At 39.0% G+C, this 18,320-nt stretch overlaps 1 protein-coding gene across 1 annotated transcript in view; it reads left to right on the top strand.

Annotated features, from left to right (window-relative positions):
• COL1A2 (collagen type I alpha 2 chain) overlaps positions 1–18,320 on the top strand; it is a 61,751-nt gene that overhangs the window by 7,392 nt on the left and 36,039 nt on the right. Inside the window, exons 5-19 of the mRNA XM_060782244.2 lie at positions 3,880–3,924; positions 5,254–5,307; positions 5,682–5,735; positions 5,826–5,879; positions 7,539–7,592; positions 8,715–8,768; positions 10,202–10,246; positions 10,590–10,643; positions 10,750–10,794; positions 14,198–14,251; positions 15,236–15,334; positions 15,456–15,500; positions 15,595–15,693; positions 17,290–17,343; positions 17,441–17,548. Of these exons, the coding sequence (XP_060638227.2) occupies positions 3,880–3,924; positions 5,254–5,307; positions 5,682–5,735; positions 5,826–5,879; positions 7,539–7,592; positions 8,715–8,768; positions 10,202–10,246; positions 10,590–10,643; positions 10,750–10,794; positions 14,198–14,251; positions 15,236–15,334; positions 15,456–15,500; positions 15,595–15,693; positions 17,290–17,343; positions 17,441–17,548 (918 nt within the window). The remainder of the gene's footprint in view (positions 1–3,879; positions 3,925–5,253; positions 5,308–5,681; positions 5,736–5,825; positions 5,880–7,538; positions 7,593–8,714; positions 8,769–10,201; positions 10,247–10,589; positions 10,644–10,749; positions 10,795–14,197; positions 14,252–15,235; positions 15,335–15,455; positions 15,501–15,594; positions 15,694–17,289; positions 17,344–17,440; positions 17,549–18,320) is intronic.

The following is an 18,320-nucleotide window of genomic DNA, read 5'->3' as shown; positions in this document are numbered from 1 at the left end:
AACATAGCATGATACATTGTTGATAGCTTATATAAAATTCAGGCAATACAGAGCCAATTATCATTAATTTGGTTGGCCGGCTGCCTGGTTATCTGGCAATCAAGTTGACTATCCATTTATTCCATAGAGCTGAAGTTAATGATAATTTGTTGCATAATAGTGGATAAGTTAATTAAAATCATTTAGCCAGAGTTTTCAAGTAAGTCTATTTCCATCTCTGTTTCAATGTGAGCTCATTTACATGAACTGAAAGTATGGATTCACAGGAACCTGTTTCAAAATAAGTATATGGCTAGAATTTTAGCACTCTTTACATTTTTATTTGTTCCCTTGATCCCTTGATACTTAGCTTGTTGGCTTCAAAATTAATCATGTTGATAACTGATTTTGATACACCTGATTTTCCAGGAAGTGTGTTTTGCTGAGGTGATTTTCATTTATATTTCCCCCAATAAAAATGCTCTAGCTGTCTTCCATGCAAATCATTAAACCAGTTAATTAAATTAAAACTGTAGAAAGTATCAATAAAAGTAATCCTTTGCAACAAATTAAGCATCACTGAGCTTTAAGTATTTAAGTATACCTATTAGGAAGGGTATTTCACTAAATCCAGTGTTACTTCTGAATCAGCATTAATAAGCTTGCACACTGAAATAATGTATTTACTTCCAAGTAAATGTGCTTGGGACTAATTACGATGTGATTTGCTAATAAAAATATGAATTGGTACAATGCTTATATTCTTGAAATGTAAACCACATTAGATGTTCTGTAGAAGCACTGGTGGCCCTTTCACACAGCCCTAGATCCCAGAATATCAAGGCAGAAAATCCCACAATGTCTTCTTTGAACTGGGTTATCTGAGTCCATATTCAGATATTGTGGGATTTTCTGCCTTGATATTCTGGGATATAGGGCTGTGTGGAAGGGCTCTGAGATAACAGGTTCAGACTGCTTCTGCTCCTCACACTTCCAGGTCATGCCCAGAAAGGAATATTTATATGTTCTAACCTTTGATTAGAATCATTTGCATCTGGCAGACTTTCAAAAGTTCAAAGAGAAGACATGTGAATGAGTCAGACTTAATCTCATTACTTCTAGAACAGTGGATTCCACACTTTGATCCCCAGAGGTTGTTGAAATGTAACTCCCAGGATACCAAGTGTTCAGGGATACTGGGAGTATTGGTCCAACAATGTCTGGAGAGCCAAGTTGGGAGCCACTGCCCTAGAGAACGTGGAAGTGGCTCTCGGGGTCATTTCTAATGTTGATTTTCCTTTTTTGTGTTTTAGAATAACTTCATTATGTACATTATACAACAAAATTAAATGTTTTCCCAGCACACAACACAAAACAACATACCCATCTCTCCACAGTCTGACCACCACCGCACAGCCTCCAATGCCACATCAAGAAAATATGTAAATAAGTCACCAAAAATGGCTGAAAGAATATCAGAAAGGTCAGATCTGAGAAGCTGACATGTTAATTGTAGAGAAAGTCTTGAGAATGTAGCAAAGTAAGCCTGGTTCCAGAAGGCTCACAAAGATGGGAAATTGCTAGGGGTTAAAATCAGCAGATGGCCCGCTAGCTAACAGTGTTATCATTTCCACTTTGCATAGAGCATATCCAAGCATTTCAGATGCATTCTAAAATAGTTCCTCATATTTTTGTTATCCAGATTATTCTAATTGTGCAAGCTTATTAATGTTTATTCAAAAGTAAATTAGAAACTTCTGTGGCCAAAGCTTTCCAAATCCTGGAGTCAGAACTCCTGCAAGACATGCACTTCTGGATAGCTTGATCTTCAGGGCTTCCGCTTGAAGGCTGACAGTGGCAAATCTGTAATTGTCTAGAAAGGGATCCACTTGTAGCTTCTGACATTGTGATTAGCCTCAGCATTATGATCCCTTTGTTGCCTCCAGTCCTTATTCAAATACAACAGTTGTGCATAAAACTATGAAATCGTTACCTATAGCTTCCTATCATCTCAGTCTACCCTCATATAACTCCCACATTTTTATCAAGACTCAATATGCGGAAATTTCCCCCTTTACAGTAAGGAAATTGTGTCCTCAAATCAAAACCAGCACAACATCAAAACCATCACAACAACCATGCCAAGATGTAGTATAGTTCCCCTGCTTTCATTACATGCTTGCATACTCCCAATAGATCAATAAGCTTTCCTTCCATGTAGTTCCTTGATTTACCTTGTCTTAAGATCCAAAATGGATGTGGATATTGTGAGACTGGGCAGGGGCAACAGGATAACTCTACCCCTAATATCCAGAGCCTGTTAACCATGAAGATGATCTGACAACACTGAACAACAAGGTAGAAAGAAAAGCTTGGGAAGGCCTTTTAGTCTATAACTCCTACTATCCTACTAACAACAAGCTGAGATAGGGAGAGGAGACAGTTTAAAAATAGCTGATTCCATAGATCAAAAATCAGTACAATGTGTTTGGTCAAGAGACACAAATTTTGCTAGAAATGTAGGCCTATGACTTACATTTGTGCAATCCTGTTGTTTAGATGTTACATGAACAGACCTAGAGTGGAGTGATCATGGTGCAGTTTTTTTCCTTTCTCCATCATCTATACTTGTGGGACAACTTGTGGCCCTCCAGACGTTTTTGAACTGCAACTCCTACCAATCCTATAGAACATAGCCAACCATCAGGGATGATAGGACTTGTCCAGCAACATCTGGAAGGCCACAATTGGTCATTGATGGTACTGTAGTTACTTGGACAAGTTAGTGGTTGCCAGGTCAGAAGACTGAGCTTAAAGTATCAAAATGGCTGTAATGCCCAAATTAGATAATCAAATTTTGGTTTGGTTGTTATAAAATAAGCTGCTTGATCATAACAACTAGACAATAGCTTGTTTTGAGTATAGACCTCTTTAGGGCATCCTTTTAGGATATTGTATCTTGTATCCAGAAAGATGAAACCAATGGAATTGTGAATGAGCCAGAAAAGAAAAGAAAAATAACAGTCCATTTGATTTTGATTTTCAAAACATCAGAGCCAGTTTCAAGAATATATGTTGTCAAAGTCGTACATCTAGACTAGTTGCCTAAATGTTTTGAGTAGAAATGGAATTTTTTGAATCAAAAGTAATTTTCAGTCAAAACCCAATTTTTTTTCAATCCTAGCCTAGCATTTCACATGCGTCTACATGGGGAACTGCAGTGCATACTGCTGATGTTCCTCAGAGACTAAAAAATGTTGGAGGAAAAAATCACAAGATAAAGAAGGAGGTGTCATCTATAGTGCTTTTATCTCTCATTCCACAGCTCCTCTGCCACATGCTAGAGGAGAAGGGCAGGCTCAGCCTATGATGTTGTTCAGCAAGAGCTCCAGAATGTTTTTGCTATCAACCTGCACTTTCTAGCTTCTTGGAGTACATGGTACCCATCGCCACAATGTGCTAGCTGAGGACCCACAATGTGTGTATTCAAAACCCTAAAATTTGAAAAAAACACAACAAAACAACAATGTACAGTAAAGCAGCCCAGGGGCTCTTTTTTGTATCTTCTGACAAGTCAAAAATGTACATTTTAAGTAATGTATTTACTAACTAGGAGCTTTAAACATCAACAAAAAGTTAGCCAATGTAATAATTTGATGGTACATAGTGATTTAATATTTTGTTTGCAGTAGCAAAATAAGAATCTAAACTCTTTGTTTGAATTTCATGTTTGTTGTGATTTAAGGCAACTAATATAATTTACAACAACTGGAATTGTAATGTTGTTCACACTGTGCCCTATTATCTTTATCTTATTGTGGTTGAGTACCGCGTCATATTGAAAATCTGTTTTTGTATTCTGACTATTCCATGAACTTGCTTTCTTTATCTTTTTTCCAGGGTATAATGGGACCCAGAGGCCCACCTGGATTGACTGGTCCCCCTGTAAGTATTTTCCATTCACAAGATTATGAGAATCTGTTGGTAGATAGTTCTGTTAGATTATTTGCTTGCAAACTTGGATACTCAGGTGCTGTTGGCTTATAACTAACAGGATCCTCGGCTGTGCCTTATTGTCAACCACTTGGAATCACTTTGTTAATACATATGTGAAAAGCATTAGATATAGGAAAACAGTTTGCATTGGCTAAATTGTAACCAAATCAGCACACTTGTGAGATATTCTATACTGCAGAGCATTCCAAACATATCATGTTGTTGACACACTTTTTAGATATGCATCATTTTGTGATACAGTCATTCAGTTTTACTAGCAAACATAAGAGATATAGGCATAAACTGTAAAAACATAATGCATAGGAACACAGCATATCTCATGGAAATCTTTCATTTTTCAAAAAGTACCATTTGTAAGATAATAACATACATTTCCAAGATGTTTGTCATTTCTCATTACATTTGCGTGACACAACTATACATTGCAGCCAACACACTAAAGCATCATGTTTGGAAAGCTCTGCTATACTGGTTGCTGTTGACATACATACCCTTCCCAGTATAACTATCAGTTGATGACCTAGTTTGCTGTATCTTTCATGGCTTCTAGACATATTGGGGATGGGAAAATCTTTGGCTTTCCCTCTCAGAGTTGTCCTCTTCCCAATTTCTCCCTTAATATTCCTGCTATGAAGGTGTAAAACACACAGTGTACATATCTTCCATCTTGACATGTTCCCAATAGCCTTATGTTTGAGTTAGCCATGCAGCTCTTTTACAGGGACACTCTGCTGTCTGAAAGCACAATCTCTTTCAGAAGTTTGGAATTCTGCTCCCAGAGTTCCCAGTCTGTCTGGATTAATGCGGGACCTCATTGCCATCTACCATTGCAGGCTAGCCCAGGCATGGACAAACTTCGTCCCTCCAGGTGTTTTGGAATTCCACAATTCCTAACAGCCTACTGGCTGTTAGGAATTATGGGAGTTGAAGTCCAAAACACCTGGTGGGCCAAAGTTTGCTCATTCCTGGGCTAGCCTATCAACCTGGTGACCTCCAGATTTGTTAATATCCAGTTCTTAACAATTCTAACGTTTGAGGACAAATGAAGGGAGTAATTCAACATATCTGAGGAGCATCAGTTTGAGGAAGTCTGTTCCAGAGCTTCCTAAATGAAATCCTCATGTTGCTGTACTATTTTTTATTGTTGACATACAGAAATGAGTCTGCCTACCTTCATCCCCAGTCACTCTTTTTACCAGGAAAGTATTTTTCACACAATACTCAAAATTGATTGGAAATTTCTCCTTTCCATTCTAGGGTTCTCCTGGCTACCAAGGACCTGCCGGTGAACCTGGTGAACCTGGTCAAACAGTAAGCAAAACCATGTTGTTGTTGTTTTCACTATGAGGAATGATTGGAATTTTGAAATACCCACATGCATCGAAGGCTTCTTCCAAAATCTAAGGATTTGGAGATCCTTGGGTCTGTAACTTTTTTGCAATAGAGCAGGGTGGAGGGTAGTGACAAATGCTTGGTTGTGTATCTCCTTCCTTTTTTCAAATTCTAAGGAGATTGTGGGGTAGATATAATCCTGTTAGATAGGTTGTTTGAAATTCTCCATTTCTCTTGCATTGATTGTTATATGAATAAAATAGCAGGGAAGAATGAAATGGGTTTCGTGGTGAATATTTGACAGCTTTTAACACTTATTGTTCTGAAGTAATTAGTACTTTTTTTGTTTTTAGGGTCCTCAAGGTGCTCGCGGCCCAATGGGTCCTCCTGGAAAGCCTGGGGAAGATGTAAGTATTCATTTGAACTGGGTTATATATATATATTCATTTGTTGTTGAATAAAAATAGCATTTTTAATCTACCCTAATGTTTTGATAGGGTCATCCCGGGAAACCTGGAAGATCTGGTGAGAGGGGTGTTTCTGGACCTCAGGTGAGTACCTTCTCTTCTGAAATTGGGTAACACTGTTGTTTGTTCTGCTACCTTCTATAGAATAGCCTTATGTAATGTATACAATCAATAAAATAGGTCTAAAAACCTGTCCTAAATACGCTAAAAGCACCAGATCTTATCTAATGTAAGTTAAGCAGGTTGGCTATGGTTAGTATTTGGATAGGAGACCATCAATGAATACCAGAAGTTGTAGATTATGTTTCAGAGAAAGGAAGTAGCCAAGAGAACCTATCAGTATTCCTTGTCTAAGAAAACCCTATAAAATTCATGGGGTTGTCTTGAAGGCACATAGGAACACAATACGTAATGCTATAATATTAATATAACATTTCATAAACATTGAATCTGATAACTTATAGGGATAATTTTGATTTATATATTGCTGTTCTTTGCTGGGTATAAGTACACTGCTGTTTACTTTGTCAGAGATTCTAGGTGCTTTGAATATTAACAGGGAATAGAATTCCCCCAATGAAATCGAGAAAGAGGTTATCATTCAAGAACAGAGCATATTGAGAAATATCCCAGATTTAATAGTTGCTGTCACCAGGTGAAAACAGGTGGTACAGAAAGACTTCTTGCCTGGTAAACTCTGGTAGCAGTGTTTGACTTGTGTTCCAGAGCTCTGAAGAAAACAGTACTGGGAAGGTAGACAAATAGCCTGGTTCTGTAAAAGTTAGGAAAATTTCATATAATTGAATTCATGTGTCATCCCAGTTGTCAACCAAAGGTACAGGTGGTGTCTGGAGCAATTTCTGCAGTAGGTGGGCTGCTCCATACCTCCCATCAGTCTTGAGTTGTTGTGGTCAGTTGCCACATCTGGAAAGAATTAAACTTGAGTTCAGAAACTCATTTTTTTAATCTCTATTTTTTATTGAACATTTTGTTAGTTTGCATACTGGTAGTAATAATTCATTTGATGTTTACAGCATTTACGTATATAATAATAATAATAATAATAATAATAATAATAATAATAATAATAATCCTTACTTCTAGCCTACCCTATATCCCAAGAAGGGACTCGGGGCAGTTTACAAAAAAATTGGCAAATATTCAATGCCAGGAAAAACAAAACAAAACACATCAAATCATGGCAATCAAATGAACATCAAGCTGTACTTATAAAACAACTCAAAATTAACAAGCTAAAATTTTAAATATACAAATAGAACAATTAGGACATATTTCACTTGTGAATTTAATTACAATAACCAGTTAAAACATCTAAAATGTATAGTGCAATTCACAACAGGCAAATACAAGCAGTCCAACCCAGGAGTTAGTCCCATTAATGTTAGTCAAAGCTACTTCTATCTTGAATGAGAATAGCATCCGAGCCTTAGGAGCTTAATTCTCCTGTAGGACTTGCTTTGTTACTGACAAGAAAGAGAAAACAGAAGGCAAAGCATTTATCATGTGGATGAATATTCCAGCTGATATAGAATTTAAATTTGCATTGTAACTTCCCAGCTGAAGCCAGTCTTGTCCATAAAAATGCTCTGTTTAAAAGTGTGACCTGTAAATTACTAGTTTAAGGAACATACCTCTTTCTGAGTTATTGAGCCCATCTACTTTGTCTTACTATATGTAGATATGAATTATTTTGACATAAAAATATCTCTTATTTTTTCCAAGGGTGCTCGTGGCTTTCCTGGAACTCCTGGTCTGCCTGGCTTCAAAGGAATAAGGGTGAGCATTTCTCTGAGACAGGAATACAATTCAAAACATGGCTATTGGGAAGATGAATATATTGGTGTTGTTTTAGTGGCATGCACTGTACATGCACTACCTTGTCCAAATGACGCCTCAGGTTAAGCCAGATTAATCCCAAGTAAACAGATTTATTCTGAATTTAAAAAAATCTGAAAAGATTCAGACCTTACTGCAAGAACTGGTTCTTTTCAGGTGTTGGGCCTGTGGGGGTTGACTCTCAGGACCACCTTTGCACGATCCTAGGGGCCAATCCCCATTGCCATCCCAGTTTGTTGGAGCTTTGGAGAGGGGAGGGAGAATTTTCCTTCCCCCCTCCTCAAAGATCCTGGCACATCATTTTGATGCATCAGAAACTTTCTCCAAGGAGGCTGAGGATACAATCAGGCCCCTCTGGCAAGTTTACAGGAGAAAGGGGGGCTGGAGGATGGCTACATGCTTTCCCTGGTCAATCTCGTCCTGGGGCGGGGGGAGGGGGAAACTCCCCAGGGAAAACCTGGGATTTGGGCCCTATGTGTGGCCTAAATTGCAAAAGGAATTGGGATTTTAAATCTCAATTCCTTTTGCAATTTGGACCTGTCTGAAAGAGTCCTCAGACAGAACCCAAAATTCACTTGCCACAGGCAACATTAAAGATTGTGATTATTTGTTTACACGTGACACAGTCTTACAAAATAGCTTCCATCAACCTTGAGAACTGACTGTATTGGCCAGGACCTGGAATATAAGAGGTTCCTCTCCACTGGTTCAGGAAATAAGCATTTTTCTAAACAAGCACATACTACTTCCGAGTATCTGCTTCATCATTCTATGTGGAAATCTGTAGCTAGCAAACTACTTGAGGACAGGAATTTAATATCTTGTTCTCTTATGTGCTGTGCACAGTTATATGAAAGAAAACATAGATTATCAGGCCATGAAACCCTTTAGGCTGATGAGAGCTCTGATAGTTTGGAGTCTAAAGCTGATTAGCACCAAGCCACATTGCATCCCATTATGAGTTTGGAATAGACTGGATACCTTGCCACGCAGTGGTCATGGGGTCAGTTGAGGAGACCGTATAGGAGGATTTTAACAAAAATATGTATTTCTTCATTATAGGGACACAATGGTTTGGATGGCCGGAAAGGAGAACCTGGTGCTCAGGGTACTAAGGTAAACATGGTTGATTTTACTATAAGCAGCTTGTGTGGTTTATTCTAGGGAGAATACACACTCCATAACAGCACTATGATTTCCTAGTCGCTCTATGTGTTTCAAAATATCACCTGGTACAAAATGATTTCCTGTGTCAAATCAGCACATGCTATGAATGTAACATAATGAGGGTTCTGCCCTGAAAGTAGTTCTATCTTCTTCTTGCTAGTCATACTGGTGTCCAGTTCTGAAAGACGATGGCCATGGCTCCATGGCTGGTGGGCAGTAGCCATGGCAGCATAAAGGACAAAGTGACCATCCAGCTTGGCCAATGTATACTTGTCATACTGGTGTCCAGTTCTGAAAGGAAATGGCCATGTGCTCCATGGTTGGTTGACAGTGGCCATGGCAGCATAAAGGAGAAGGTGACAATCCAGCTGATCCAATGTAGTCTTGACCCAGCAGGTTTGGCTAGATGCATCCGGTCACTCTAGGACCAAACCACAGCATAATGCTCCAGACTGGCATCAGCTTAAGCAGCCAGTGTAGAGTTTTCTTTAGTCTATACTGTTTAGTGTCCAGACTAAGAAGCAACAAGCACAACACAAGGAAAAGAGCAAATTTTGTAGATATTAATATGTACACTCAGATCCAGAACTCCATCTGCTCTTCAAGGTGCATTTGGAGTACATCTTCATCTTCATAAGCAACTGTATCATAGATGAGCAGCTGGATCATTCATTCAATTGAGGTTAGAAATCAATATGCACACCCTAAACATATGTATCTGTATCTTCTGTTATGTGCTGAGTTCCCATACCTTTAGGAGAAATGTGTACTAATGCACCAAAAGCATTGTTTGTTTGTTTTTAAAGTCATATGGAAATGGCAAACACATTTTAAATATGCATGTTACTCAGTTGACCTCTCCAATCAATTTCTAACATTTTTTAATAAAATTTCCTGGCCCTCTGTTTACACTTCAGCACTTGGTGATGTAGTTTATACTACCCTGGACAAAACCAGTAAGAATGCTTTGGGCAGTGTCCTTGTATATTAGCAGAACCAGTGCCCGATTATTGCTACATACTAATTCAGTTATTGCCCTCAATTAGCAAAGCATTTTGTTCCCAATCCAAATAACAGTTCCCATTGAATTGTGTGGAGATTGGGCTAGTAACAACAATCTTGTATCATGCTTTTCAATGGGACTTGAGAGTATGACTATCTCCCTCTGGGTTGCAGCCAATATTCATTTGATTGCTCTTCTAGTTAGCAAAGAGGACCTCTCTGGGCATGTTTTAAGGAGGTGAATTTGCTATAAGTGCTTTGTTTATGACTTAAACATTAGAAAGTGAAGCCTGGGCCCACCCCACTTGTTTTCCTAAAGATTATACAGAGAAAGAAGAACTTAAAACATATACTGAATAGGTCATCTGTGTTGTTTGCAGGGTGAACCCGGTGCCCCTGGTGAAAATGGAACCCCCGGACAATCTGTAAGTATTTTCCTCTTTGCAACCTGAATGAAAATTATTGTCATTTCTTAAGATTCATTAGTTCCTACTACTTAGTAAGATATGTTGCTTCCATATCATTCTTGATGTTTAAAGGAAATGGTATAGTTCTCATCCAAATCTGTATCATAAGCTTATTATTTCATATTCCGTAAGAATTCTGCATTCACTCCTTTTCATTGAATTCAATCTAGCTTATGTGTTCTTAAGTTTGCTCAGGATACCACCTTGTTGAAAGTGTGAGAAGAGACAGAAACAACTCAAATCACTCTTGTGTGTACACTCTGTTATGTCATGTAATAACATGCTTGTGCTTTGCTTTCAGGGTGCTCGTGGTCTCCCTGGTGAAAGAGGAAGAGTTGGTGCTCCTGGTCCAGTTGTAAGTGGTTGCTTATCTATACAACTTGGTTCTCATTTGCATTTTTTAATTTTTTTAATTGCGTACCAGGAATTTAAAATTGTCACTTGGGTTTGTTTGTTTTTAGGGTGCTCGTGGTAGTGATGGAAGCAATGGTCCCAGCGGTCCTGCTGTAAGTCTGATTTTCCTAATCTGTCCTTCATAGTTGTACCTAAGTTCGCTTCTTTGGACTTCTCTGTATTGTCTGTTCCCTTTGTTTGTCTGTTGAGAGCAAGGAATGTTCAAAAACCAAACACCTGCACTTTCCCAAATACATATCAAAGAGCTTCCAATGTACTACAGTAAATATTCCTAGGAAAGGCCCACAGGCTGTTCAGCTCATATCTAGCAGGTTAATCCTGAAATCCAGAGCTGTATATCAACATCCTTAGCATATGTAGTTCAATTTATCACAGTAAAATTGCACAAAGGGCATTGATATTATTAGTAACCTAGTTGAGGAGAAACCTCCATTTAAAGGTCTGGAGAAAAGAAACTGTCCTTTTAAACTATCTGGAGAATCTTGTCTCCCCATCATTCAAAAACACAGATTGAGGTTTTTCTGCTTCTCTCATTTTTTGTTCAGAAGCAGATAGGATTTCATCAGGATGTCATCAAAGGAAAAATAGCAACAGGGATCAAATAAGGTCAATGGGACAAGTCTTCTCTGCTTCTGTTTAAATTCTTACCCAGTCCACATGTCTCCTGACCAACTTAGGAAGGGCTAGACCAGGTATGGGCAAACATTCGGCCCTCGAGGTGTTTGGATTTCAACTCTCACAATTCCTAATAGCCTGAGGACTCTCAGGTCTGCTTAAGTGGCTGAGGAGGGGAAGGAAAGGGCCTGAGGCTGTTAGGAGTTGAAGTCCAAAACACCTGGAGGGCCAAAGTTGGCCCATGCCTGGGCTAGACCCATCACCACTGAAATCTCATCACCACTGAAATGCATCCCTAGTGACAGACATTCTTCCCCTGCAATCTTAGTTATGTGGGACATGTATCTTTTTATTTGTTTTACAAGTGGATCCTACATTTTAGAGTACTTCACTCACTTAGCTCCACCACATCCATCACACTCCATTCTTCCCCTGCATCTGGTTTTCCATTTTCTATTTGGCTTTAATTGTCTCTGCACATTTTGTCTTCATTGGTTTATTTTTTCTGGACTGAGAGAGGGCATATTCCCTGTACTGTTTCTCCTTGAAAGCTTAAGTATTTGTTCATACCATGAGGCATGAGTGAGACTTCAGAAACATTCTTCTCTTGTACATAAATGATGATGCCTATGCTTGAATCTCAGATTTAAAATAAATGAAGATAGATCCACATATCATGTTTGAACTGAACAGTGGCACTAAAAAGATGCAATTGATCCCTAGCTGAAAGTATGCCAGTATTGAGCATTACAGGGGAGATATTAAGTCAATTTGCTTCACTTCTGGTGTGAGAGAATTGGCCGTCTGCAAGGACGTTACCCAGGGGACGCCCGGATGAATTGATGTTTTTATCATCCTTGTGGGAGGCTTCTCTCATGTCCCCGCATGAGGAGCTGGAGCTGATAGAGGGAGCTCATCCGCCTCTCCCCAAATTTGAACCTGCGACCTGTCGGTCTTCAGTCCTGCCGGCACAGGGGTTTAACCCACTGCGCCACTGGGGGCTCCAGCAGTTTCTCAAGTCGCTCCTGACATGACAAAATAATAATAACAATAATTAAGTCAATTTCCTGTTGGTTGAATTAGCTCCCATTTCCCAAACTTTGTCATCACAAAGCATATTTTTAGCCTGCTGTTTAACAAGTAATCCTATCCAGTTTACCTGGTTTACACTTTGGAGAATCTCAAATGATAAAATGGTGTCTGGCCATTTTAAAAGGCATTATTATTATTATTATTAGTAGTAGTAGTAGTAGTAGTAGTAGTATGCCACTACCATGTCCCTGGAAGCACTCAGGGCAGCTTATAAAGCACTCTGAAGTGCTGCACATAAAATAAAAATACATAGAACTGAAAACTGAGTTCTAGGCATGAATGCCATTGCTGATTCACTCTTTTTACCTTTACTACATCATTTTTGAGCCTAGGGTCCTGTTCATTTATTATCTTTCTCACTTGTACCCTCTGATAGTAATTCTACCTGCTTGGTTACCTTATGCTGGTAATGATGTTTCCCATTCTTGTGCTTTTCTGGAGAGCTTTTTATCGGTATCTAGTTGGCAACCTTATGATCCTATAGGATTCTTCTCACAGCTATTTTATCGTGGCCTGCTATTCAGTTCTAAACAACTCCCCCTAAAGCACTTTGTCCCAAATATTGAAATGGCGGAGTCTTCTGGAAGATTACTTCATGTTAGAAATTTATTTCAACCAGTTAAGGTCTTAATAAGCCTTGTGGTTTTACTTTCTTCTTAAAGCTGAAAGAAAAAGGTGGTGGTCAGTACCTGTCAGACAGCAATAAATAGCTCTTAGGTTTATTCAGAACTTAGTGGCTCATACATCATATGAGTCTACATTTTGTTCAGAGTATGAAATAACCAGCATGCAGAAGTAGTAGTAGAAGCTTTTGTGTCATAGTTGTATAATTAGACTTGGGCCTTAGCCTGCAGGTATTTGGAAGTGCAGTACAAAGATGCACTAATCTTTCAGCCCCAAGCATTTTGGGGGATGGGACCACCCATATGCATGTTGTTGTTTATTCATTCAGTCTCTGACTCTTTGTGATCTCATCGATCAGCCCCCTGTTGGCTGTTGCCACCCCCTTCTCCTTCAAGGTCAAGCCAGTCACTTCAAGGATAACATCCATCCATCTTGCTCTTGGTCGGCCCCTCTTTCTTTTTCTTTCCATTTTCCCCAGCACCATATGCACGAATATAGACAAGATGTTACACATTTTTCAGGTTTAATCAGAGGGGATCAAATTATTTCACTGCTGAGATGTAGATGAGATGGTAGAAGCAGTTGCAAAAGTATCACTAGCTCCACTGAAAGTAATGTTTCGTCTGTGACTACTACTCAGTCTTGGAGACAAGGGAAAAGCATGCCTCTTCCGTCCAAGAGCCCAGTGAATCAGGAGGATGGAATGGATGGGTTCCCTTCAGTAATGGAGGCCACACCAACAACCTGACTTTTTCAGCTGAGATGCTTCAGGACATTTAAGGATCTTGGAGATTGAAATTTTAGGTTACAATTCTTTTTTTAACAAAACTAGGCTGCATGGTCATCATATGAAAGTACCTACATCATCACAGAGAGGGCTTCTCCCTTGTACTATTAGAGAAATCTCAGCAGCAATCCAGCCTTTCTGTTTAACCCCCATCATCCACTGGGTGTTTTGCCATCTAGGACAGCTTCAGAATACGTTTCTCCTCTTTGAACTTTCCACAATCCTGTTCACCTTCCATTTTCATTATTTGCAAGCAAAGAAGCTTGTTATCTCAGCCTTTTAGAAGATGCATGAACTATACTATGGTGATTAATTCAAGTGTACATGGTCTATTCCTTTTGTTTATTTCAGCCTCATTTTTCTTCTTTTTGTAACAGGGTCCTATTGGTTCTGCTGGACCTCCAGGTTTCCCAGGTGCTCCTGGAGCCAAGGTATATGTATATGCTTGCTAACATAATAAACACCTGGAGCACAGATACTCAGAAAAAATATTCAGTAATGTTTCAGGAAAATCAATGTTAGAGCTGTACCTTTTGAAGAATATAGTTCAACTCTTCCTTATAATAAATGCCTTGGAGAGGAATGATGCGTTTTATGTTTGGGAAGGAAAAAGCTGAGACAAGAGTCTCACCAAGTTAAATGTCTGTCTGAGACACTCTTGGATCGCTATCTATCAAGGCAGGTGGTACTAGTCTACATTCTAGAGTGAACTCAATTTTAATTGAAATCCTAACCAAATTGAAGTCTTTTCAAATCAAGTTTTATTGTAAATGGCTTAGTATCTGCTGCTCTATGACCTCTTTCCTTGCCATACTGACAGCATGTACCTTCATAGGATAGGTTCACAAAATTATTTTTGCCACAGTGCAACAATATTGAAGAAGTATAATTCTTTATCCCTTAGGATAGGTTCACAAAATTATTTTTACCACAGTACAACAAAGGAATATACATAGCATGTAAAGAAAATACTAAGAAAAGTATTTGCCGTTGCAATTAAGTTATGATCATTATTTTTTTTCCTGAATTATTTGAAGTTTTAATACACTGGCAAAATAAAGCAATATGTTTGTGGGCCAGAGAGGTAAATTGCCTTCTCAGTTTGAAGACATATATCATTGGCATTATTAGATCTTTGCCAACCTGCAGTATATCAAAGGCATTAAGTCCAAATGTATATTTAAAAATATGTGTTAGGGCAGATGTATCTCACACAAACCTATTTTGCTAAATTACTTGCTGCAATTTGCTTGTAATCCCTACACATGGTCATTATATTGCTGGTTTATTTGTGGTATGGATTAGGACAATTTGTGTTAGTCTTTAAAGACCAATTAGAGTGATATGCATATGCTGAAACAGACAATATACTTCATTTTTGAAGATTTTTTAAATTTAATATATCTCTCAAACAGGGTGAATTAGGTGCTGCTGGTCTAACTGGCCCAAGTGGTCCCGCTGGTCCTCGTGGTGAGGCTGGACTCCCTGGTGCTTCCGGTCCCGTTGGCCCCCCAGTAAGTTAGACTTAGTTTTTGCTCTTGCTAAATGAAAACATTTTGACCAAGAGGACATGGGAGGTCAGTAATGGATTGTGGCTGCTTAATAAATGATATTCACTTTGTTTTGTCTTTTTAGGGTAACCCTGGTGCCAATGGTATCAATGGTGCTAAAGGTGCAGCTGTAAGTATCTACAGGTCATAAGTGATGCTTCTGTTGGTTCTTCAGAGATAATAATAAGGTTGTAATGCATCTTCTTTCTTTTATTTTTGAACAGGGTCTTCCTGGTGTTGCTGGTGCTCCTGGTCTGCCAGGTCCTCGTGGTATCCCTGGGCCTTCTGGACCTTCTGGAGCTGCTGGTACTAGAGGACTTACTGTAAGTGATGCTGCCTGAAATGCATGTCTCCTTTTGCTTCCACAGAAGCAACATGGCACAATTTAAACAGTGTGATGTTTTTCTTCTCATGCATTACTTCTGTTAGTGCCCAACTTTCAGGATAAAAATTTGCCACCACATTTGGGCATCCATATGGCATTATTAATGTTCAGCAGTGAGCAACATAGGGAAACTATTAAGGATCTTCTCTTGCTTAATCTCATTAGGCAGTTGATGTCCCACTGCAAATACACACCTTTACCAGTTCTTTTTATTTAATGCCCATTTCACATTTGTCCTGTGGTGTTCCAAACATTCTTTAAAGCATCTGTGGCCTCCAGATGTTAGACTCCAACTCCCATCAGCTCTAATCAGTCTGGTGATCAAAGATAATTTATGCATCAAAGAAGATACTGTGTCAGTTTCTTTCAGCATAAAAAGGAAGTAGAGAGGGGACAAGGAAAAAGAATGTGTGTGACACTTTTTAGACTAGCTGGTTTTTATTTCTAGATGGGTTTTCATGGGTATAAACCCAGGTCTTTGGCTTCATTATACAGTGATAATAAATGCATATTTATGCAGTTGAAGGAGAGAGTGGAATAGAATAGGAGCCAGAAGGATGTGAATTGTGACCCTTGCACTGCAGTCAAAGAAGCGGGTTTATTTATTTGCGGTATTTGTATACCGCCTTTCTCAACCCTAAAGCAGACTCAGGGCGGTTCACAGTGTAGTCATCGATTAAAAAAATATAAACATCAAAATTGACCCTTACCTGATAAAACATTCAACATTATTAAACACGTCACATAAAATAACATCACATATCACACAATGACATAGATGTTAACACAAAAGCATAAACAGTCTTAAAGGTGCTGCTTCATTCCTTTAGTTCCCTTCCCCCTCCCTTCCTTCCATTCATTTATCTGTAATTATTACAAAAACCTAGGAAATCAGACTACTGTGCGAATATTTATTTTGCATATGGAAGAACATTGAACCTCCCTAATATAGCCATGACTAAAGTACGGTTGCCATTGAAAAATGGCAAGAGCTCCTGCATTTTTAATGATTGTGTAGAAGAAAGATTTTTTTCAGCAGATGTTGCTAGTCAGAAAACTAAACAAGAAGCAATATCTGCTGGAACTCTTCTACCCAACCCTTGAAAATACGGGATACTTCTCTAGTGTGCACTCTCAGAAACCCTAGACTAAAAACAGATTTGAACTAAGAACATCCTGGTTCATCATCTGTTGTGCTATTTTGGCTGTCTTATTTCTCCTCCCAATCTCTTCCTTGCCCTGATACTTGTACACAATCAAGACCACTGCTCAAATGATAAAGGTGGGGGCAGGTCCTATTGATGCTTTTTCCAGACCTTTTAGCTTCTAATTTTAGAAATCAGTAGCTACTGGAGGGAGAGAAATTTGAGGCGTGGGGTGTGTTGATTTTGTTAAGACCCACTACCACCACCAACTTAGCACTGGTGTAAGTTAGGACTATTTATGAGGTCTTAAGCAGAACTGTCTGCTGATGGTATTGTTTTCTGTTTGGTGAACTTTATTTCATTTATTCTTTTATTCTGTGTCCCTCTAGGGTGAGCCTGGCCCTGCTGGATCCAAGGGTGAAACCGGTAACAAGGGTGAACCTGTAAGTATGATAACACATAAAACAAGACACGATTGTTTTGCTTTCCCTGCTCGATATGGCCTGTTACTCAAGGATCTTCTACTCTCTTTACAAACAGGGTTCTGCTGGCGCAGCTGGCAATGCTGGTCCAAGTGGAGAAGAAGGCAAGAGAGGTTCCACCGGTGAACCAGGATCTTCTGGTCCCTCTGGACCTGCTGGTTTAAGAGTAAGTCCTATGCATGCTGTAAAAATAAGACAGTGGAAAGTATCAGGGAAATTTCCAAGGAAGCACTAGAATGCAGACACTGTGTGCAGAAGAGTTCAGATTCACTCCCTTGGCATCTACATCTAAATATATCAAGTAGCAGGTGGTGGGAAGTGCCAATGGGAAATAATCCACTTTGAATCCCCATCAAGAAAAAATGGAATATAAATTTATTTATTTATTTATTTGTGGTATTTCTAGCCAGCCTTTCTCAGTCCTAAGGCAACTCAACGCGGGTTACAGATTGGCAACAATTCGATGCTAACAATATAAAGACCATATAAAAACATTAAAAAACATATAATCACCAGTGTCATCCTGTTAAACTCATATAATCACCAATGTTGTCTTGTTAAAGATAATAAATCTAATTAATTAATTAATTAATTAATCAGGACTTTTATCCAAGACCCTAGAATGCTACTAGTTCTAGGAGCAGACAGTTCTGGCTCAATGGATAAATAGACTTACTTGGAATAAAGCAACTTTCTGTGCAGAGTAATTTCATCTTACCTGTGCCTGAATGGGTTTTCTGATCCATGGCAGAAAAGATACATAGTGGAGCATTTAACTCTTTGACGGAAGCATTTCCTGCTGGTTCCATATGGGTCCTAAGGGCATCACATGTAACAGATCCGTGTTAATAGGCCCCGATTAAGGGCCGAGATAAACCAGGTGTTTGGGCCTACAACTCCCAGAAATCCCAGCCAGTTTACCAGCTGTTAGGATTTCT

This window comes from Anolis sagrei, chromosome 6 (genome assembly GCF_037176765.1).
Source record: "Anolis sagrei isolate rAnoSag1 chromosome 6, rAnoSag1.mat, whole genome shotgun sequence".
Classification (NCBI taxonomy): domain Eukaryota; kingdom Metazoa; phylum Chordata; class Lepidosauria; order Squamata; family Dactyloidae; genus Anolis; species Anolis sagrei.
This window is presented reverse-complemented; position numbering and strand designations above follow the sequence as displayed.